The sequence below is a fragment of the Procambarus clarkii genome, chromosome 31 (assembly GCF_040958095.1).
Source record: "Procambarus clarkii isolate CNS0578487 chromosome 31, FALCON_Pclarkii_2.0, whole genome shotgun sequence".
In the NCBI taxonomy this organism is placed as follows: domain Eukaryota; kingdom Metazoa; phylum Arthropoda; class Malacostraca; order Decapoda; family Cambaridae; genus Procambarus; species Procambarus clarkii.
In genome coordinates, this window is record NC_091180.1 from 14,090,705 (window position 1) to 14,114,926 (window position 24,222).

The 24,222-nt window shown below is 40.3% G+C and overlaps 1 protein-coding gene across 1 annotated transcript; it reads left to right on the plus strand.

Moving 5' to 3' along the window:
• Positions 1–352: 352 nt before the first annotated feature.
• LOC123758675 (pre-mRNA-splicing factor CWC22 homolog) lies at positions 353–22,751 on the plus strand. The gene is made up of 3 exons (XM_045743211.2): positions 353–3,991; positions 4,997–5,197; positions 16,539–22,751. The coding sequence occupies exons 1-3, from the start codon at positions 521–523 to the stop codon at positions 17,661–17,663; spliced, it is 4,797 nt and encodes a 1,598-aa protein (XP_045599167.2). The 5' UTR covers positions 353–520; the 3' UTR covers positions 17,664–22,751.
• Positions 22,752–24,222: the final 1,471 nt, after the last annotated feature.

Sequence of the window (24,222 nt, forward strand, 5' to 3'; positions counted from 1 at the left end):
TAATAATACAAAGCGTTTGTAAAGTTTAAGTATCAATTAAAATATAAAAAAAATTGTTTAGTAATAGTTAAGAAAAACCTAGTAGAATACTATTATCTAACACTCAAAGAACGTGCTATAGTGACTTTCTATTGTTGCGTATAACTAACCCTTTTGTGTATAATAATTAAATTAAATTGACCACTGCATTCGTATAATCTTATTTTACGTAAACACCAAAGCCATGATAACATTTTATAATATTTTTATAATATAAATCTATTCATATATCCTTCCTTCATACTATTGTTAGTATGAAGGACAGCTACTTATTATTTATAAGTGATAATATTTTAAGCTCGTCTCCAGCCAAACAAAACTTGTGTTTCCAAACACATGTTCGTCAGCTGTTGGTCAGCGTCACAAAACGGCAAAAAGTAAAAGGAAAAAAGCATATGTGGAGCGTGACAAGACCGGACTGGCTTGTGTGCCCGAGTGCGAGAAAAGAGGAAGGAGTATTCGTAGTGTCACAGTGTAAAAGATGAGGCGGAAGCAGACAGGAAAGACGCCACATTCGTCTGGGTTCCGGACGAAGATCCAGGAGCGGAAGAGACTAAGGAAGCTTCAACGCAAGCAGAAAAAGATTAACCGAGCTTCTTTTTCTAGTCGTTTTAGTAATAAAATCTCCCCCACTGAAGGAAACTTTCAAACAAAGATTCAGAAACTACAAGAATATGCTCGAGCAGAGACAAGCAAATTAAAAAGAGTGAAAAACAGGGCTCAAAATATGGACTCCAATACTGTTAGACAAGAGAAGGAGGATGAGCCAATATTACCAATAAGTGAAAATGAGCAAACAGAAGGGTTAAAATTGTCATCGTCTAGTAGTGACCGTATGGCTTTACTGCAAGAATACGTAAAACAGGAAGCTGGAATTACGAACAGTGGTAGCACAAACGAAAGGGAAGATTGTACTAAAGCAATTGCAGGCCATTCACAGTCTCAAGAGAAAAACTTAATCAAAGACAAACGAAAACTTAAGAGTTTAAGAAAAGATCAAGAAATGGATATGAAGGAAATAAACAAGATGGCAAAGCTTTTGGGGTTCAAGAAACCTCATCAAAAGAAAAAAGTTGCACCAATATTTGCTGATGAGTTTGGAAGCCTCTTGGATGATATCGAGGAAGGTACGATGAACAATGCTGCCATGTACAAGAAAGAGGATGTCACTTATGACAGTGATGAAGAATTTGAGAAAGATATGGCTACTGTCCTTGGCAAAAATGAAGAGGAACAGGAAGAGGAAATTAATGGTAAAAAAGCAGATGCACAGAAAGAACTCTCAAAAAATGATTGTCAGGCCATAGAGAATAGAGTTAAAAGTGAAGAAAATGAAGTTTTTGGCGAAAATGATAATATGGATGACTCAAACAATTTAAGCAAGAAAGAGGGATCAGTTGATGAAGGGCGTGAGCATAATGATGACTTGGATAGTGAAGATGATGACTTGGAAAATGGTGAATATGATAGTGCAAGAAACTCAGATGATTTAAGTGAAAACGAGCGAACAGTTAATGACGGTAGTGAGGATGAAAATGACTTGGATGGTCAAGAAGAGGACTCGGTAAATGGTGAAGAAGAGGGCTTAGAAAATGGTGAAGAAGAGGGCTCAGAAAATGGTGAAGAAGAGGGCTCAGAAAATGGTGACGAGGGCTCAGAAAATGGTGAAGAAGAGGGCTCAGAAAATGGTGAATATTATAGTGCAAGAAGCTCTGATGATTTAAGCGAGAAAGAAGAATTGGATAATGAAGGTAGTGAGAATGAAAATGACTTTGATGGTGATGAAGATGATTTAGAAAATGGTACAATTTCAGATGACATGAGTGATAATGACAATAGTGATGGTTTTGCAAGGGAAAAACATGATAGTTTTCTGGATCTAGATGCTGTAGAATCTGACAGGGAAGAGAGTGACAGTGACAAGGAACTTTTTCATGACTTTAGAGATGACCCAGAATTGGCCTTTGAGGCAGGCTGTGGCTATTACAGTAAACCTGAGATTTTAAAAAATGGCCAAGAGAATGACATTGACAGATACTCTAGCAACAGTGATGATGATGAAGATCTTGACGGTTTTGTGGTAGGAGATGACGAGGTGGAGTATAGTAGCAGGAGTGATGAGCTTCCGAGTGAATTCAGCGATTCATCGCCCATAAAGAGAAAGGGGATGGTTATAGCTAGTGACGACAGTGGTAGCGACAACATTGATGGTAGTGGTGCTAATAAAAGTGGAGAGGAGTCTACAAGTGTTGATGAAAATGTGGGTCTTATTCCAGGGAGAAAAAAAAATAAATCAAAGAAAAACAAAAAGAAAATGCGATTTATTTTACCAGAGGTTACTGAAGACGAATCAGAAGCTGGCTCAGCAAGCAAGGAAAATCGAGAATGTGACTTAAGTGATTCCTCCCTTACAAAGGGAGAGGTGAGTGCTGATGATGGTGATATCAGTAAAGATGGTAATGAGTCTCTTATCCTCTGGACACAAAAAGACAAATCAAAGGTCACCAAAAGCAGGAAACTCAAAAAAAGAACAAAGAAAACAATTGGTGAGGTTGAAAATACTATCACTCCTGAGGACAAAGATTCTTATCCTGTTGCTAGTACAAGTCAGTTACTCAGAAAAGCAAAAAAGAGAAAGCAAAGAGCTCTGCAGACGTCCAGTGATGAGGATGACGACATTTGTGCCCAGGATCGGAGGAGGAAAAAAATAAAAAAGCGTATACCTGACAATGGTTTGGCAGACACTATTGTCAACAAATTTGAGAGTAAACCAATCAAAACAGTATTAGAGAAGCAAAAAAGTCATAATCCAGACAACCCATCAGCAAGTAACAAAAGGAAGAAAAGGAAATTTAACTTGCCAGCCGTTACCGAATCGGAAGCCGATTCGGAAAACAGAGCACGTGGTGAGAAAAATCCAAAAACGCACTCCGAAAATATATCTCGCATGACGTCCCCGTGCAAGAGCGACTCGCATGAAGACACTGATGATGATTCCCTAAGCACTGGCCAGTTTAGTGAAGATGAAGATGTTGGTGAAGATCAACATAATGCTGAATTTGGTAAAGATGAAGTTGGTGCTGAATTCAATGAAGATGACATAATTACAGGATTTAGCGAAGATGATAATGAAGATAATGCACAATTTAGTGAAGATAATGATGAAGATAATGTAGAGTTTAGTGAAGATAATGGTGAAGATGATGCAAAATTTAGTGAAAATAATGGTGAAGATGATGCACAATTTAGTGAAGATAATGGTGAAAATGATGCAAAATTTAGTGAAGATAATGGTGAAGATGATGCAAAATTTAGTGAAAATAATGGTGAAGATGATGCACAATTTAGTGAAGATAATGGTGAAGATGATGCACAATTTAGTGAAGATAATGGTGAAGATGAGGCACAATTTAGTGAAGATAATGGTGAAGATGATGCACAATTTAGTGAAGATAATGGTAAAGATGATGCACAATTTAGTGAAGATAATGGTGAAGATGAAGGTAATGCAGAATTTAGAGATAATGGAAGCAAAGACACTGACCAGCATCAGGAGGAAGTTTATTTGACGGAAGATATTTATGGTCGTTTGCGAGACAAGGATGGCAATGTAGTGCATGATCAAAATAAGGATGCTGGCGGCAATGGTAAATATGTTCCGCCGGCTCTTCGTAAGCTCATGGCTCTCGACACTGATGAGAAAAAGAAAGAACAGCTTGCCAACATAAAGAAAGCACTGAAGGGACTCCTGAACCGTTTGGCGGAAAGTAATATGGCCGGGATCGCCAGCCAAATAGAAGGAATGTATATCAAGTACAGCCGCAAAGACATGAGTGACACGCTGACAGACCTATTATTTGAAGCGCTTGTGGCGCCATCGCTGACTCCCGAAAGGCTGGTGCAAGAGCATGCTATGCTTGTGGCAGTACTCTCTGTTAACGTGGGTTCTGAGGTGAGGCGATCTGAAATTAGGACTACGCTGTTATTGATTTTTCACTCTGCCTTGAACATATATCGAATCAATGCTGTGGCCTAAGTAATTTTCCACTATTAAAGTATTGATTTATTTTCACCGAGCACAGCATATTTGTACTTTCTATTGTTCTCTTAAAATATATAGTAGTTACAAGAGCATTTATAATTTTAATTTACAAGAAATCTATATATTTTTAGAATTTAATATACTGGTACATGCTTTTGGTTTAAAGTTACAACATTTAAAACCTCAATAATGTTTCAGCATATAGGCTCTACCCGATACAGTAATGTATTGGTATTGTATTTAAGAAACATGTTTTGCATCAATTTTTAATGCAATTATACATTTTCTGTTCTTTATATCCCAGTTCCCTAATACAGTATAGCTAGGCCTTTGGTAGTTTCCGATTCTCAGCAACATAAAAGAATTAATGTAAAATGGAGTAACAAATATTATTACACTAGACTTTTGCTTGAATGAACAAATTTGCATTGCCCCTTTTCTGCCATAATCTGATATCCACTGCATCCAAAGTTTGCTATTATAGTTTATACCATGAATTATTATATTTATATAAATGCAAACTATATATAGGATAAGCTTTTGTGTATACAGTATTTTGATAAAAGCATATATAAAAGTATGATTTGTAATATTTTGTCAATGGTTAGGTTTTTGAAACCTAATTTCAGCCCGATGAATGTAAGAGTTCACTGCATCCAAAGACTTCATTATTTACCATTGTAATTGAATATAATAATTGTGTCATCATAATGACTTCTTGATACTGCTCCCAATATCTGGTACAGCCACAAGAGGCTGCCAATTTTTGGATCACCAATTTCAAATTTGACCTTGAGCCATATGTATTAGCTATTTTGAAAAATCTATAATAGATAATCTATAATCTATATATAATATACATGTTGCACATAATCTCTCCAATACTGTACTTGATATAGAAATGTTATTTTGCAGGTAGGAGCTCACATCTTGAATGAGTTTGTTATAAGGTGGCATGATGATATGCAAAGGCTGGTACCCGGCGACAGCATCGGAACAAAGGAATTGGACAACGTGCTTCTCGTTATAGCCAACCTCTACAACTTTCGAGTGGTGGATGCTCTACTTGTATATGACATTCTTCATAAACTTGCTCTTGGTTTTTCAGACAAAGAGGTAAGGAACTATATAAATTCCACAAGCTAAAGCTATTGATTATTACTGTACGTATTATGTTTGAAAATGAAATGTGCAGCTGATAATAATTTGGGTTTGTGATTGTGGCTCTGCATAAGGATATACAGTTAGGCCTCAACTTACGATGCTAATCCGTCCCCAGAGATGGAGCGTAAGTCGAAATATCGTAAGTCGAAGCAATTTTTCCCATAAGAAATAAAGGGAATTGAATTAATCTGTTCCCCACCCTTCAAAATATTAACATACAAATACATTTTATACCGAATACAATGTTTTTTTCTAACTACAATACGGTACCTAAGTTTATCTTGCCTTAATGGAGGGCTCTTGATGGCGTATGGAAGATGGTGATGAGGGGGGAGAAGGGGAGTTGTTACTGTTTGGAAGGGGAGTCCCCTTCCATTATCACATCAGGCAGTGATGTTTTCTCTGGGGTACTTACTCTCTCTCCTACGTTTTGCCTGAATACCACTAGGACCTGGTTGTGGTTTGGTGCTTGTTTGTCTCACTACAAATTTGTCAAGAGACATTTGTTTTTCCCTTTGTTTTAACATTTGTCTGTAATGATGCATCACAGTGTCATTGAATAGGTTAAGGCAACGGCCTAATGCAGCTTGATTTGGGTGCGTCGTTTCAGCAAAGATTTGCAATTCTTCCCATGCTGCACACATTTTCTTAATTGTTGAGGAAGAGACATTTTAGGCTTAGGCTCGGCTACAAGTACCTCTGGGAGTTTGTAACATCTGCTGATGTAGATTTGACTAAATGTAAACTCTGTCAGCAGAACTATTCGCATACTTTGCGTCATTATATAATGGAATGTGAAAAAATTGCGGAATTTAGAGATAACACCATCAATAGTGTCCAAGAAATGTGTAAGTACTTCATTCATAATGATGTGCTGCCCGAAATTTTAGCGAAGTATCCAAAATTTGCTTACTGTAGGTAATGCATGCACATGACTGTAAAGCTGCCGGCCAGTTGGGTGGGTGTGCAGCAAGACTAGTAACTGTGTGACTCACTATAGATGTTAAGTGCCTTGTATAGTGACTGTTGTGAGCCTCTTGTAGTGTTACTTGTGACACCTCTTTGTGTCACTTGTGACACAAAGATTATTGATGTGTGTATTTGTGTGGGTGATTAGATATGTATGTGTATGTATATGTGTATACGTTTATATATATATGTACATGTATGTATGAGGGTGTGTACATGTGTATACAACATTGATAATTTTGTAACTAGCGTCAAACATTGTTATTTGCTTAGCTAAACGAACTAGAGGGCTCAGTTCCTGAACCGATTATGTGCCTCTGTAATCCTTTTCACCACCGCCCACGGGATGGGTATGGGGTGCATAATAAAAAAAGAAATTGAATTGTACTGGCACATCCTCCCCTGAAGAAATTTCCTCAGCTGCCTCTTCTTGCTGCTCCTTTTGAAGGGTTTGGAGTTCTTCAGTGGTCAGTTCTTCGTTGTGTTCTTCCACCAACTCCTCCACATCAGCACCATCCAACTCCAAACCCAATTGCTGACCCAGAGAAACAATTTCCTCAACAAGAGGCACTAAAGGTTCAGGCTCAAACCCCTCAAAGTCTCGTTCTGCAACATATTCAGGCCACAGTTTTCTCCAGCCAGAGATCATGGTTCTTACAGTCACTTCTTGCCAGGCTTTGTCAACAAGTTTTAAAGCACTATAAATGTTAAAATGGTTTTTCCAGAACTCTTTGAGGGTGAGGTTTGTGGCATCCGTCACTTCGACACATCTTCGGAAAAGTGCCCTCTCATAAAGTTTCTTAAAATTGGCAATGATATTCTGGTCCATAGGCTGAAGTAGAGGAGAGGTGTTGGGAGGAAGGAACTTTATTGTAACAAAACTAAATTCCTCCATCAATGAATCCTCCAAGCCTGGAGGATGGGCAGGAGCATTATCGAGGAGAAGCAGGGCCTTGAGTGGCAAACTGTTCTCCTGCAAATATTTTTTGATGGCAGGGCACACCACTTCATTCACCCACTCCGTAAAAAATTGCCTAGTCACCCATGCCTTAGCATTAGCCTTCCACATCACACACATTTTGTGTTTCTGCACATTATATTTTTTGAAAACTCTTTGATTTTTGGAATGATACACAAGCAAGGGTTTAATTTTCAAATCACCACTCTCATTACCACACAACACTAGAGTAAATCGATCTTTCATAGGCTTGTGTCCAGGCAATGACTTCTCCTCCTTGGTAATGTATGTTTTCTTTGGCAATCTTTTCCAGAATAGCCCTGTCTTGTCACAATTAAACACTTGTTGTGGTTGGTATGCCTCACTCTGCACAAAATCTTTAAATTCGCCAATGAATCTTTCAGCCGCTGGTTTGTCTGAGCTGGCAGCCTCCCCATGCCTCACAACACTATGAATTCCACTTCTTTTTCTAAATTTCTCAAACCATCCCCTGCTCGCCTTAAACTCTTTCGCTTCTGCATCACTCATTCCAGGGGTTTTCTTTAAAAGGTCTTCATGCAATTTTCTTGCCTTTTCACAAATGATGGCCTCCGAAACGCTATATCCCGCTAACTCCTTGTTGTGTATCCAAATTAATAATAACTGTTCAACATCTTCAAGTGTTTGTGTTCATTGTTTCGTGATTATTGATACGCCTTTTACCACTTTAGCACCCATAATGTCTTTTCTTAGCCAGTATGGTGGATATCATTGACTGAGATTTGTTGTACTGCCTAGCTAGTTCAACAACCCGCACACCATCTTCATATTTACGAATGATCTCTTGTTTCTGCTCTATGGTCATCCTTACATGGAATCTCATATGTTGAGCCTTACCATTGATTATCTTGGGACTCATGGCGTGATATATAATAATTACTTTAATGTTCAAAATGCAAAAAATCACCACAAACACGGAATTTCTTATAGGCGCGATCGTCACTAAGCGGGCAGCTGTAGTAAACTGAGGCAGGTCGGACCGCGTGACCGGGAACCATGCGCTCGGTCGACCCAAACGTGTACCAACAAATATCGTTAGTCGACGACACCATCGTATGTTGAGTCACATTTTTTTATGAAATTTACATCGTAACTCGAAATTATCGTAAGTCGGGGCAATCGTAAGTAGAATCACTGATCTTTGGTCTTCATAGAAAGTTATCCGTATTAAAATTTATTTAAAAATAAATGAAAAAATTTGGAAAGCCCTACAGGATTCATTGATCTATAAAATAGAACCAAAATATAGTCGATAATTGCAATGTTTATAGTACTGAGATGTTAACCAAAATATGTTGGTGGCCAAACTTACAGTGACTGGTCAGTTTTATTACCCTTTTGTAAATAGCTTAAAAATTTATATATATACATTATACTGTATTAAGATCTATATTATGTCTACCTTCCTGCATATACTATTAGACAACGTTTCTATAACAACATTCTTGGTAGTTGCAGGTGTGTAAGAGTGATGTCATTTTATTCAGTGTTCCAGCTGCTATAGGTGCATTCTGTGCATAGATGGTGAATACTGGCGAGTTTTCTTGAAGAACAAAATATTGTACAGGAGTATCTGCCATTGTATAATGAATGAATACCTTGCAAGGGACTGAATTCAAATTGGCTAGCCTTTTTTGAATAGTGATAGTCATTTTAGATTGGAAGGCATTTATACAAAAAAATTACCATTTTGATTTTAGATCACCTTTACTCTTAAAATTGTTAACTTTCATTCATATGCTATAAATATATAATAATGTAATGGCTTTAACTTCTTTTCTTTTGTTACAAATATGCTATGTATTTAGGCTCTGGGTCAACAAGAATTATTTATAATTTTAAATATTTTTGCTAACTATACTAAATAATTCCATATATGTTATCTGTCTTGGAATGATGCTTATGTTACCTGTTCCGTATTTTATGTCTGATTAAATCTGTGTAAAGCTAATGTTCTGGTAAATCTAAAGAGGCATAGTAGTAGTGATAATTAAAAGTTATATAGTACTGTACACTATGTACACTACGCTTCCAGCATTGTATGAGTGTGCACCCAGAGACACCACATTGTATTGTGTTTTGTTTAGAAAATGGATATAATAGGGTTTTCTACATAAGGGTCCCAGGTAGTACAGTTGGGTTTGTTCTGGATGCACAATCGAGAATTCTGGGCTCGAATCCCGGGCGGGACAGAAATGGTTGTGGACATTTCCTTTCACCTAATGATCTGTTCACCTAGCAGTGAGTAGGTACTCAGGAGTTAGTCAGCTTGTTGTGGGGTTGCATCCTGGGTGGGGTCAGTAATTCCACCTTGCGGGGAGTGGGGGGGGGTATATAAACAGGGGGGCTCGATAAAAGCCAAATGTGTATACATACACCCTGGCTTCCTGTCTACCGACACAATGAATTATAATTATATATAGCAGTCTCCGTGGTGTAGTGGTAAGACACTCGCCTGGCGTTCCGCAAGCGCTTTGTCATGGGTTCGTATCCTGGCCGGGGAGGATTTACTGGGTGTCAATCCTTAACTGTAGCCTCTGTTTAACGCAACAGTAAAATGGGTACTTGGTTGTAACAACGATTCTTCGCGGCGGGGATCGTATTCCAGGGACCTGCCCGAAACACTACGCGTACTAGTGGCTGTACAAGAATGTAACAACTCTTGTACAGTGGTACCTCGGAACACGAGTGTCCCTGTATGCGAGTTTTTCGGAATACGAGCCGGATTTCCTCGGAAAATGTGTCTCGGAAGGCGAGGGTTACCTCGGAACGCGAGTTTGTTGATCGTTCAGGCCGACCGAGCGCGTGGTGGTACGGCGATCATCGCCCCTCAGTTTACCATTGTCTCCCGCCCAGTGACTATCCCTCCTGAATTCTTCACAAGGATTTACAGTTTTATGTCGGTTTTTTGGCCATTTGAGCATAAAAGTTTTTATTATATATCTCGCTATGGGTCTCAAGAAAGTCATTGATAAGGTTCAACCTAAGAAAATAGCTGTGAGTAGAGGCAGTAGAGGATGTCCCTTCTTGATTAAGAAAATGTGTGAAGTATGGGAAGAACTGCAAAGTTCTGTTGAAAAAACTCACCCAGATAAAGCTGTAGCAGGCCGTTGCATTGACCTTTTAAATGACAATGTGATGTCTTACTACAGACAAGTGTTAAAATGTAGGGAAAAACAAGTGTCTTTAGACAGATTCTTAGTAAGACAAAGAAGTCCTAGTGGTATGCAGGCAAAATGTGCCAGAGTGTGCTCACCAGTGAAGTCCTCACTGCCTGATGTGATAATGAAAGGGGACTCCCCTTCCAAACAGTAACTCCTCTCCTCCTCCCCCCTCCTCACCATCTTTCATACGCCTACAGCATTCAACAGCAAGGTAAGTAATAGCTTGAACATAGTTTTGTAGGTTTATTTAGATGAATTAGTTATAAAAATTTAGTTTGATGTGGGGTTTTTGGGGTAGTCAGGAACGGATTAATTCATTTCCCATTATTTCTTATGGGGAAGTTAGCTTCGGAATACGAGTTTTCGGAATACGAGCCATCTCCAGGAACGGATTAAACTCTTAAACTGAGGTACCCCTGTATATTTAAAAAAAAAAAAAAAAACTATAAATGTTGTATATTGGCACAGTGTTAATCACATCTGTGTCACAGCTGAAGCGTTCCAAAGTCTTTTTCCATGGTATGACACACATTTTTATCCAATGTTTCCTTTTGCCTGATGCTTGTGTTCCTTTAGCAGTAAATAGGTACAGTGGGAGTTAGGTAACTGTTTTGTGTTGCAGCTTGGGAAAGGTTAGTATCAATGGGAAAGGGCAAAAGCTAGCTCAGTAAGCATCTCCTTTTCTGGCGAAGAATGAGACTGCTGCGTTCCGGAGGGGTCCATGGGTGGTTGATGCTTGGTTGGTCAGGCCGGGGGTGCATCATGTTTTGTGTCCAGTTGCGGCGCTTCGCCGTTATTTGCGCGCAACAGCTTCTGTGTCCGGGGACGCGCTGTGGGTTGATCCGGTTTCCCTTCTTCCCTGTTCGCGGGTTCGGGTCTCTCAGGTCGTCCACAGGGTTATTAAGTCCAGCCAGCCTGCGGTCTATCCCCGTGCCCATGACGTTCATAAGTTCGCAGCTCTTGCTGCCGTCTTTGGGAATATGTCTTGGTCTGATATTCGGGCGCGGGGATTTTGGCGGTCGAACAGGGTCCTGGCTGCTCGTTACCTTGTGAATGTCCCTGGGCCTCGTCGGGCCTGTGTTGCTTTGGGTCGGCGGTTGCAGCCAGTTGTCTCGGCTTCGAGTTGAGGAGTGAGCGACGACCGCCTCCTGGGTAAGTCCCTCTTTTTTCTGTCTGTGGGTAGTTAGCTCCGGGGAGCCGACGGGGCTCCCCCCAGAAAACCAGCGTTGAATGTAATGAAACACCATTTTCTGGGTGAGTCCCGGAGGCTCCCCGGCATCCCTCCCTCCCTCCGGTCGGCGGTTTTTCGCGTTTTTGACATCCAGCCTCAAGAACTGAGGTGTGGGTAGCCGGCGCGGGGGATCTGGGGCTCCCCCTTCCCCCTCCTGGGGAGGGGGGAGCTGCGCAGACAGCGGCGCGGCGGTGTGTGACGTCACACTAGTTTGCTTGTTTTCGGTTGGGGAGTTCTATCCACTAGTTTGGTTTTTGGTAGCAATTTTAACCAGAATAGGGGTTTGTTTTGAGGCGCTTACCTTTCTGGGTGCTTGTTCCGGTCGATGGCAGACATAGAATGCTTCCAACCACACGGGGGCTTCTATAGGCCATTGCTCCCCTTGCCTCTCTGAGGGGGCCCGGTTCTGGCCGTGGTCCCCGGTAGGCCTAAGAACTCCATACACATGACTGATGCCAAAGTCTGACATTAGCATATCAGCCTGGGATAGCTCCGGGGAGCCTCCGGGTCTCACCCAGAAAATGGCGTTTCATTACATTCAACGCTGGTTTTTTGCATCTTTACCGGATCTTAGTGCCCTGTCTGAGTCTGCTTGAGATTCGGTGTCTGGCCTACCTCGACGACTGGCTGGTGTGGGCTCCCAGTCAGTCCACTTGTCTGCTCACCAGGGGTGTGGTTCTTTCCAGATCGCCGGGTTTGGTTTCCTGGTGATCTGGAGGCCATTCCATCTGTTTCTGTTCCGGGTTCGGACCTGGGGCTTGTTTAGGGCTATTGGGCCACTCGTTGTCTTTCCCTCCAGAAGTGTTACTGCGGCTGTGGTCCTGCCTTCGGCTGTACATGAGGGGGTCCCAGGTTGCTCAGCGGTTGCTTGAGCAGTTGTGCGGGAGTCTGAACTTCGACGTGCTGGTCTGCTCGCGGGGTTGGGTTTGGCTTCGGCGTCTGTTTGGTTCCTTCGGAGACCCCTTCCGCTTCTTGCATTCGTTGGGTTCGTTCCTCCAGGGATCTTGTGTTGGTGCTGTGTCACCAGCTTCCTCTTTGGGGTTTTCGGGGTTCCGTCCCTTGGCACCTCCCCGAGCCTTCGCTCGATGTGTTCATGGACGGGTCATCTCACGGCTGGGGCTTTGTGACCAGTGCTCACCAGGTCAGCCAGGGATGGTGGAGTCTGTCCGTCCGTCGGGCTCACAGCACGGTTTGGGAGTTCGTGGCTGTCTGGTTTGCGCTTTGGAGGGTTTGGGTCACTCGGTGCTCTACCATTCAGCTCCATTCGGACTGTTCTCTGGCGGTTCTTGCCGGAACCACAAGGTTTCTCTTAGGTGTTGACCTTTGGGGTTGGTTCCATAGTGGCTCGTTTGCTGAATTCTCGGGGTTTGCCTAACCGTGAGGTTCATGTCCAGGGTGTATCCTGCGTCCTGGCGGACAGCTGTCTCAGTTCATTCCTCTGTTCGCGGATTGGCCAGTCGTCGCCGACTCGTTTTGTTGGCTCTGTCGGACGTATGGACTCCTGGCCATGGACGTCTTCGAGTTAGCGTGGTCTAGGCATTGCCCATTTTATGTGGCACCCTTACCCACCAGTGAGACATTCACAGTGGATGCTTTTCGGCAGGACTGGTCGAGGTGGGGGTACCTGTTCCTTTTCTCCCGGTCCAGCTGTTGCTTCAGGTTCTGACTCGGTTGCAGCCCATTCCCACGAGAGCAGTCCTTATGGTTCCTTGGTGGCCGGCCCAGCCTTGTTTTCAGACGCTGCTTCATAAGTGTCTGAACCCAGGGCGTTTTCCCGTGGCTCTGCCTCTTTCGGCAGGTCGAAACGGTCCTGTACGTGACTGGTTCGGCCTTCTCCTCGGCTCTTCGCGTCTGTTATTTTGACGCGGGTATCACCATCTCTGTGGTGTTCAGGTGGCTTTGTTGACGGTGTCCCACCTGCGAGCTTCGTCTTGGCGACAGTATGACGTTTCGTACGCTTTCTCGTGTTTTGTTTCACCTCCGGCCTACTCATGCGTCGCCTGAGCCGTCCTGGTCCTTGATCAGGGTGCCTTCTTATCTTCTCTTCAGTTTGTGGTAGCTCCTTCGGTTCAGGTTTAAGCTCTTTGGTACTGGTGGTAGATTTGTATGTGTGCAGCCTTTCTCTGTCCTAGCGACGGTCGAGACTGCTGCTTTCCGGAGGGGTTCTCGGGTTATTGATGCTTGATTGGTTTAGCCGAGGGTGCGTCCTGTGTGTCCGATTGTGCTTTTTGCTGTTGCCTGTGTACCATGTCTGGGGATGCGCTGTGGTTGATCCGGTTCCCCTCGTTCCATGTTTTCAGGGCTCGGGTATCCCAGGTCGTCCGCAGAGTTTTTCATTCTTCCAGCCTGCGGTCTGTCTTTGCGCCCGTGCTGTTCAGACGTTTGCAGCTTTTGCTGCTGTGTTGGTGACGTCTAGGGCTCATTTCGGGCGCAGGGATTTGAGGGTCGCACAGGTTCTTGGCCCCCCATTCTTTATGCACGTCTGCTCCTGTGCGTTCTTGTTGCCTTGGGTCGCAGGTTGCAACCTGTTGTCTCGGCTTCGTGTTGCAGAGTTTGTGGCAGCCGCCTCCCGGGTTAGCCCTTTCTTTTCCTTCTCTTTGGGTATGAAGCTCCAGGGAGTCGTAGGGGCTCCCTACAGAAAACCAGAGTTGAATGTAATGAAACGCCATTTTCTGTGTGAGCCCTGGAGGCTCCCTGGCAACCCTCCCTCCCACCGGTCGGCATTTTTTTTGCGTTAGTTGAAGCTTAGCTTCCGAACTGAAGCTTGGCAGCCGGCGTGGTAGGTCCGGGGCTCCCCCTCCCCCTCTCGGGGCAGGGAGGGCTGCGCGGACGATCAGCGCGGCAGTAAAGTGTGATGTTTGCTTGTTTCCTTGTTTCCTTGTGATTGTAGGGAGTTTCTACCTCTGTTCGTTTTTGTGTTTTAGTTTTTTACCATGTGGGGTTTGTTTTGTTATGCCTACTTTTCTGGGTGCCTAACCCCGGTCGATGGCAGATAAGGAAAACCCCAACCACAAAGGGGTTTTCCAGGGCCATTGCTCCCTGAAACCTCTCTGAAGGGGCCAGGTTCTGGTGCTGGTCCCAGGTAGGTCTGAACTCCTTAGCTAATGTCCCGGTCTAATATAACACATTAGCCCGATAAGCTCCAGGAAGCCTCTGGGGCTCACCCAGAAAATGGCGTTTCATTACATTCAACGCTGGTTTTTTCTGGTAAACTCTTCCAATACAGCCCAGTTTCATCAGTATTATAAATTTGATAAGAATATAAATTATTTGACAAAATGGATGTTCTTAATTTATGTTTAAATGGTTCTACACTGCTTGTATCTGCACTCAATTTTTCACCAACAATTTTCCTGTTCACAATATTGTGCCTCCCTTTGAACCTTGCAACCCACCCTTCACTAGCTTGGAAATCCTTTATTCCAAGGCTTTCTGCAAACCTGCTTGCAGTATTTTGTATTTCTGGGCTGTGAATTGTAACACCAGCTGTGCGGTGCTGAGCAAACCACTTCTACACAGCCTCATCCAACTGTACATGCGTCAAAGGTTTCAAAGTTCTTCTACCACACCCTCTGCTAGTGCTTGCACCTTCACTCTCACTGGTTGAAATGTATTTCAGGTATTGCTCTTTTTGTTTCCTTATATCAGAAACAGTACTAGTACCTATATTAAATTCCTTGGCAACACTTGAAGTCGACCGGCCATTTTCACAAAGTTGTATAACACGTAACTTGTCTTTAATTGTTAGGGTAACCTTCGTCCTTTTAACATCTCCAGAACGATTGATGCTGCTACCAGACATAGTCTTGGCTAAAAATGTTCAAAGTTACTATGAAAATAAAAAGAGTTATTTAAAAAAATATTTCACTAATGGTGCGGCACTGTGGTATAACACGAGGGACGAGAGCACATTTGGGGCAGGCAGGCACGTTACGTAGGCCACCAGGCGGAAAAACTCACAATATTTTTTAAGCAAACTTCAGCCTGTGCAAAATTGTTTTTAGGAAACTTGTATATTTGTTATTACATAATTATTTCTTTTGTTTTGGACTGTGATGAATTGTTCCAAAATTAATGGTAATTCCTGTGCTGTAGTGTACGGTATAGGCCCCTCCGCATCCTCCTTATCCCCAAGGCAGTCCCTCCCAACGCTCCCCTCTCTCTTGATACCACCTGCCCACCCCACCCCCTCCTACACCATGTGCCTAGAGCCACAGCCGTACGGGATTAATACGGTACGACCCGCCGCCTGGCTTTTTAATCCAGACAATTCACCCCCTTGTCCGGCTGACTGTCCGGAGAGTGTAACATCGGCAGCAAGTTAACTGGCTCAGATTTTTCATCCGGCCAAACACCTGCCGGTCCAGCTCCCATGAACATTTTGGCCGGATGGTGAGATAACTTTATCCGGTCATGATTTTGGCCGGATAAGGGCGTTTTCCGGATGGTCGGATTCCGGATTAACGAGTGTCTACAGTATATTATTTTATGCACAGAATGTTTTCATAATGCTGAGTAACATAATTGATACTCAAATGCAGATGGGGTATCCAATGGTGTCAAGAGGGTTGGTTGTAGACTTATGGGACATTGTTCCAGGCTCATATACATATACTGTATATACATATATAAATAACTACAGGGTGGCCCATATTTGTTAATTTCGGGCATTTTCAATAGTAGTATAGTATATACTGTACTGTACAGTAATTTAGTTAAATGTACATTAATATCCATATGCTTCAATGGTGTGGTATTGAATGTTTGAAATATGTATGAAATTTACTTGTTTTACCAAGTGGAATAAATTGCATAGTATGTAGGCATGTATTATTGGGAGTCGACTGTAATGAAATATTATACAGATTATATGCATGGACTTCATTTTGTAGATTTTTAGAGTTTTGTTTAATGTTATAAAATCATTTTCAGGTGGAGCTCATTTTGCTGGTGCTTCGCAGTGTGGGATTTACACTACGAAAAGATGACCCTCTGGCCCTAAAGTCTCTCATTACCAAAATTCAAACTCGCGCGTCTGCAGCACAAGAAATAAATGAAGCCGACAGTGAAGAAAGTTCAGGATACTCACGGGTGTGCTTTATGTTGGAGGTGTTAAAGGCTATTCGAAACAACAACATGGCTAAGGTCCCCAACTATGACCCTTCACATGTCGAGCATCTTAAAAAGGTCCTTAGAGGGCTGGTACGGAAGGGAACCCAAGCAGCAGCCCTTAATGTATCCCTGGAAGATCTTTTAAAGGCCCGAGAGTGCGGGCGTTGGTGGATTGTGGGTTCTGCTTGGTCTGGAGATTTGCCTGGAGAAAAGCCACCTCCAGATCACAAGTCTCTCAAAAATGTAAGTCAAAACATTGGCTTGGAAAGTGAATTCAGTGAACAGTTCAAGGAGAAGGCTGCCAAACTCCAGCTGTCACGCCCTCCTAGAATAAACATACTGTACATTATCACTGAAGGTTCGGAAGATTATCTTGATGCATTTGAGAAACTACTTCAGCTGAGCCTACCTCATCAACAAGAACGAGAACTCTTTAGTGTCATATTACTGTGCTCTCAGAAGAGTAAAGAATATAACCCATTCTTTGCCCATCTTGGGGACAGAATGTGCAAATTTGACAAGAAGTATAAAAGACTTTTACAATTTGCCCTTTGGGATAAGTTTTCAGAAATTGAATCTATGAAACCAAGAGAAGTTGCAAATTTAGCCAAATTTACCTCTCATTTAATAGGGGAGGATAGTGTAAGTTTATTAGTATTAAAAAATGTATCTTTCATGGAAGTTGAAAGTCAAATGATTAGCTTTTTGAGACAAACTTTAATTGCCGTTCTCCTCCACCCGACTGGTGCAGATGCGGTGGAACGCATCTTCTCTGTTCTTTGTGCATCTCCCAAACTCCAAATCCTTCGCCAAAGCCTCAGAATATTTATTGTCAAGTTTCTGAATTCGAAAAAGAAAAGAGAAAATGCTAACCATCAGATGCTATCCAAAAGAATTCAAGATGTAATAGAAATCTTAAGTCGAGGAGGAGGAGTGAGGCTGTAACCCCCATGGAACTTCGAGCAGCTTAATAAATGTGAATCAGCAAGAGTAGAATAATGGGGTTACCTTACCTTGAGGTTACCTTGAGGTGCTTCCGGGGCTTAGCGTCCCCGCGGCCCAGTCGTCGACCAGGCCTCCTGGTTGCCGGACTGATCAACCAGGCTGTTGGACGCGGCTGCTCGCAGCCTGACGTATGAGTCACAGCCTGGTTGATCAGGTATCCTTTGAAGGTGCTTATCCAGTTCTCTCTTGAAGACTGTGAGGGGTCGGCCAGTTATGCCCCTATGCTCTATGTTACAGAGACTATTTAAATTTATCATTTTGAAAATGCCAGGGAGCTATGTTTTTATTTGAAATAAATGTTTTGATTAATTTTTTTTTTAATGACTGGACAAAAATTGGTGGTTGACTTTGGTTGGCTCATTTCGGTACTATTTAGTATTTCTGTTGGGGAAAAGCGGATTTGTAACTCATCCCTTGTGCTTTGAGTACTATTGATCCTTCAGTAGTTTTTATTGTTGTTTTTTCCTTGTGCCTTTTGCCTTTGGCATTTTTAATTTTTTTGTATTTTAACTTTTCTGCCTTTTCTTGTTGCCTCATATGTTCTATTATCTTACTAAGGACAGTTCCTCATTTTATGCCCATTTTGCTTCCTTGTGTAAGAATGGGACAAGCACTCCATTGATGCAAGTCAAACCAACATGGAGAATGCTAATGGGAAAGGGTTCACAAGCTTTTATTAATTTTAAAAACTTGAAAGGTCCAGTATTTTAAATGACCAAGGAAGATTTCCCTTTGTCATCATCTCTTCTATCAAGGAAGGTTGCCTGGAGAAAGTGTATGCAAAATATATACATATACTGAACAGATATAATAGAAAATAGTTTAGGTATGATAGAAACACAGTTACATGTTTACATTTTGTCATCATAAATAGTGCTTCAACAATCAATTGACTAAATAGTGAGGCATACAATGAAATCACAATTAAGTGACCTATCTGCAAGAAAGTATTGAAACAGTTCAATGGGATTGAACTTTCACGACTGGTTTATACTGTACTGTACTATATAAAAGTGCACAGTGTAGAATCTAGTTTGGATCCAAGCTCTCGATGAAAATTTTTTTCTGCATAACACCAGTGTCATTTTATAGACTTGAGTTATAAACTATATTTTAACATGTTTGTTTTGAATTTAATGGACACTTGTGATTTTGAATGTACTGTAATGAATAAATTGTTGTGCATCTTTAATACAATCTAGCTTTGATTAAGTGGCATTCCAAAAATTGTATGATACTGTATATATTCCTAGTTGTGTCATGAAGTAGCTTTGATTCTAATAATATAATTGTCAATTCAGGTATCTAAAATTCAGTTTGTAATAATTTTGTTTTAGATTTTGACTTTGAAATATCCATTGTACATTACTGAGTACAAATTTAATCCATTACCTCCCAACCCTCTAAATGCAGATATCATCAAAAGTATCTAGGTGATCTGTGCACAAAAAGGAGGCAAAAGGCAACTTTTTTAAGTTTTCTGGTTTGGTGCACAGTAGAATGCAGTGAGGTGGGAGAAGCTGGGTCCATGGACACAAGAGAGAGAGTTTGCCGATTAGTGTGTTGTGGATAAGGAACTCTTCTTCAAGTTGGATGGTTTATGTTTATTGCCTCACTTTAGTTTACATAGTTATAATAATTGTAGTTATTGAACACATTAATACATTTTGTCCGGGACAGAAAACTTGTGTATATACTGTATATACTTCAGGCTTATATTTGGTTCCCTCCCTGCCCTCCTCAAGCTTTAACCCCACCATAGCTGCCTAACTCCCAGGTATCTATTTACTGCTAGGTGAACAGGTCTGTTAGGTTAAAGGAGATGTGCTCTATCATTTCTGTTCTGTCAGGGAATTGAACCTAGGATCCCTAATTATGTATCCAGAATGAAACCAGCTGTACTACACAATAGATAATAAATGGTGATAGAGGCTTATGATGTAATATTTACACCTGAATATACCTGAGGGCCACTAACAGTGGCTTGCCAAAGGTTTTCCCATTTGCCCTGATGATTTTTTCCAGCTGGATTTTATAATTTAAATGTTTTGGCATTTATGGCTTTGAGAGGTAGGTAGTTTCATGGGTTTATAATCCTATGGGTGAAAAGGCATCTCCTGTTTTCAGTCCTTCATTGTGGCTTGTTGAGCTTGAAACTGTTGCTCCTTGTTTGTGTTACATCTGACCTTTTGAAGAAGTTGTCTGGATCAACATCCTCCAAATTGTTCAGTATTTTTAAAAGTTTCAGTGAGATCTGCCCTATTATATCTGGTTTGTAGTGTTGTTAGCCCTATACCTATATTGCACACAAACCTATTCCTGGTATAGCTTATAGGAAGTGTCTTGCAACACACTCCATTGCTGCTGCTCTATTTAGGAATGTCTTTCAGGAATAAATTGAAAACATTGGCAGGAAAGAGGAAATTGAGATAGATGATAATCACACGCCACTAGTCCATGATAATCTCATTGCATAATAAGCCATTGCAAAATGATAGCAGAATGTTTTGTGGGTCTAGGTTAATGCCATTACATAACCATATTAACATCATTTGTTCAAAAACCAGGTGATATGGACTAAAGTTGGGAAATAATAACCTCACTAGCAGAAGGATTAAGTTTAGTTTAGTTCATTTATTATGCACCCCATACCCATCTTGTGGGCAGTAGTGGAAAGGGTTACAGAGGCACATAATGGGCTCAGGGACTGAACCCCACAGTTCATTTAGCTAAGCAAGTTACAATCTTGATGAGTTAGTTATTACATTAACCATTTTTTATGGGCTAAGTTGTTTTTCTTTGTTAAATTATCCCCATATGTAGAAAAACCTAAGTATTTTGTATGTTCTCTGAATAGTCTTTGTTTACTTCCTCCTGAAATACTGTACTTGTTAATAATAATTATCTTCATTGCTATTTTCTACCAAAATTTTCAGTTTATTCATTATTTCTCTTACTATGCCATTTTCTGTGTTACCATTTTATTACATTTCATTCTTTACAAAAATTTATCCCATGTAAGTGTACAAAAATGTTTGTAATCTTGTTAAGCTTCTCTCTCAAGTTGTGGCATTATAAACTTTGTAAATATAGTACATTGCTGTATTGAAGTTAACTGTCCAAGTGTTTAGGGATAATTGCGCATATACCGAAATGTAGTGTAAATAGTGTGATTATGCAATGTATATGTGCCAAAATTATATATAAATTTTCCATTTGCCCTATAAGATTTTCCTGATATGCATGCTCTAGCCATGGTCGACCGGCTCTAGGAGCCGGTCGGCCAAGCGAACAGCACACTGGACTTGTGATCCTGTGGTCCTGGGTTCGATCCCAGGCACCGGCAAGAAACAATGGACAGAGTTTCTTTCACCCTATGCCCCTGTTACCTAGTAGTAAAATAGATACCTGGGTGTTAGTCAGCTGTCACGGGCTGCTTCCTGGGGTGGAGGCCTGGTCGAGGATCGGGCCGCGGGGACACTAAAGCCCCGAAATCATCTCAAGATAACCTCAAGATATGGTAATGAGCACTGATAGCACCATATTAGATATGCTATACACATTAAACTATCAAGAAATTATGTTAAGGTCAACAAAGATGGTGATATCTATGCCAATCTTGGACAATAAGAATGGAGGGCCATCAATGTTTCTATGTAAAGTACAATAAAATAGAATGTTCATTTTATAATCAAATAAAATATTTTTGTTTAAGAATGTCTGTAATTTTAAGAAATGTATTGTACAAAACTTTAAGGCTTATCTGTCAAATGTAACATTTAAGGTTGTACTGTACTCAGGATGTGATACCAAGTGATGTACATCAATCTTTCTTCTCTGAAATCATCACAGTGCTATATTTTATTGTATTACCACATTGCAAAATAATTCCTTATGCAAATCAAACACACTAACTTAAACTTATGCATGTATTGTACTGTATACTATAATAGCTTGAATGACCATTGACAGGATTCGTTAAGCATTCACATGTCCATATATAAACCCTGTACAGTACTTCTTTCCTTCAATAATGATGAATTAATCTATATTTATTAGATTACAAGCTTTGTAGTGATGCGAGGTCCTTGACCCAAATTTATTATGGTCATGGATAATCTTGTGGCACATTTGGAGCTCAAATTGTTAAATAAACACAGTCACCATGCTTGAGGAAGGATGTGAAGGCTCTTAAATGGATATGTGAATGGTAGGCAAATCCTGGCCATCTTAATTACAAATTTAAGTACATGTATGCCATATTTCCTTTGAGTTCAGGTTTTCTCATCATATGCAATACCTGTATAATGTTTCATAATTTATCATTGGTGTCAAACTGTAAAATGCATCTTAACTTTTTACCCGTTACTTTCCTCCAGGTGTAATTATTAAAATCACTATAATGAAAGTTACTGAAGTTATCCTTAAATTATTTTCCTATCCATTATTGTGCGCGCATTTGCCCAAGCACTTTGATCATTACGGCAGTGTCCCTGACTTCTTGCAGGGTTAGCCTTCGCTCCCCAATAGTCGAAGTGGTTGGATACTGTTCCTTTACTGTATTCTCAAATCCTTGTCTCCTTAGCCTTATATTCCTTCCAAAGTGCTCTATAATCATACTGGTTTAATGCTTTCTACTTATAATAATGAAAGGCTAGTTAATTGTGTGATGTACATATTGCTACTAGACTCTTTGTCTAGTTGTTGACGTGTGTATATTCTTATATAGTCTGAATGTTAATCTATGTAAACTTCATATACAGCTCATTGTTTTGGCAATACAGTATTCTTTGGTATGCAGTTCTTGCATTAGATCGCACCTGACAGTAACCAATGAAAAGTGGTGGTCACAGTTAATTGTATTTAGAAATTAACAAATTACAGATGGAGTATATGCTGTATGTGCTTTGCATTCATGTGTTTATATGTGTTGATATAACCTGTGAGTAGTTTAAAGTGTGTTAAATCAATCATTATGTAAAACATATAGCTATACTGACAATAAAAGATTTGAAAAAGGTGTGATAATCAAGTAATGCTATTACCCACCTTTAAACATAATATACTTCCTGATTACCTTGATATACAAATACTTAATGATATTCTCAGTATATATATAAACATCATAGGCATAATCGTATATTTATTTGACTTAGTAGTACTGTAGTTACATTCATTAGGTAATGTATAAAAAATTGGGATAAAGTGGCAGTTAGCCATGTCAACTAAAACTAATCATGTTCCAGCAGGGACCTGGATGGAATTAATCAAAGATAAGAGTGCAAATAATGGAATTGCTGTACCTGTGTTAGCTAAAAATAAAACAAGTGGGTAAAATCATACACAAGACAGTTGTCAAAACCATATACAGTACAGTGTATCGATAGGTTAGGGTGTGTAGTTCAAGCTCTTTTGGGGGTTCTTTGGTTAGTTTGTGTATGGTTAAGTAGGTTTTAAAACTTGGTTGGTGAACCATCTTGTGTACCATGTGATCTATCCAAAATTAAGGTATACAAATCATTTCACACAGATCAACAGATTAGATGAAAACGAGAGTATCAATATGTTATTGAATTTAATAAATGTAGTATCAAAGAAATGGATCAAAACTAAGTTAAATTATTTGTATAGTATAAATATAATCTCACCCTGTTTATTTTTACACTTAGATTTATATAAGAGTAAATTTCTAGATTTACTTAGATTTATGTGTCATTTTATTGGAATTATCTATTTGAGCTCACTTTGTTTTCTTAGGTTCATACTAATTATAGGATTTTAACTAACCATTACTAAGCTAATTATCTTTAAGATCATTTTACTTTATGATTATTATTTTTTTTTATTTTACATTTATATTGTCAGTCTTTACTAATTTTTTGTTTTTTCTTTTATCTAACTTCTGTGTCCTTCCTGGCTATCTATTGGATCTTTATTTTACTTCTAACTTGTTACTATTTTGTGTGTATTTGCTTCTATTCTTGTTTTTTGCTATTATTACTTTGTTTTTACAGCAAATTTAGTATTTAACTGTTTCTATAATTGCTTGTCTTATTGTATCGTGATCCCTCTGCATTTCCATGCACACTGATATTGATCCTGATACAGTATAAATCTTCTGTCTCATATCTACACCAGCCAGCACATTGATCATCATTATTGCAAGTATTACACAGCACACCAGGCAAAAAACAAACTCCAAAATAGCACCTGTTTATCAGTTTACAACCAAAATGTTAGATCACTTGGTAAACATTTTAATGATATAAATGCATTACTCACAGCACTAGGTACTAACTTATCATTCATTAACAGAAACTTGGCTAAATAAAGACTATACCCAACTCTGCAACTTAGCTGGTTATAAAGCCATTCACAACTGTAGGCCTAATAAAAAAGGTGGCGGCACAGCTATATATTACCGAAATACATTTATCTGCAAGAGTGTCATTAGTGATAGAGATGACTACTGTGAATATACTTTTGCTCAGTTTACAAT

Excerpts from the sequence above, each read along its gene's own strand:
- LOC123758675 (XM_045743211.2), top strand. The coding sequence starts at position 521 with ATGAGGCGGAAGCAGACAGGAAAGACGCCACATTCGTCTGGGTTCCGG. Across the intron at positions 3,992-4,996 it reads CTGTTAACGTGGGTTCTGAG|GTAGGAGCTCACATCTTGAA; the intron begins GTGAGGCGATCT and ends GTTATTTTGCAG. Across the intron at positions 5,198-16,538 it reads TTGGTTTTTCAGACAAAGAG|GTGGAGCTCATTTTGCTGGT; the intron begins GTAAGGAACTAT and ends AATCATTTTCAG.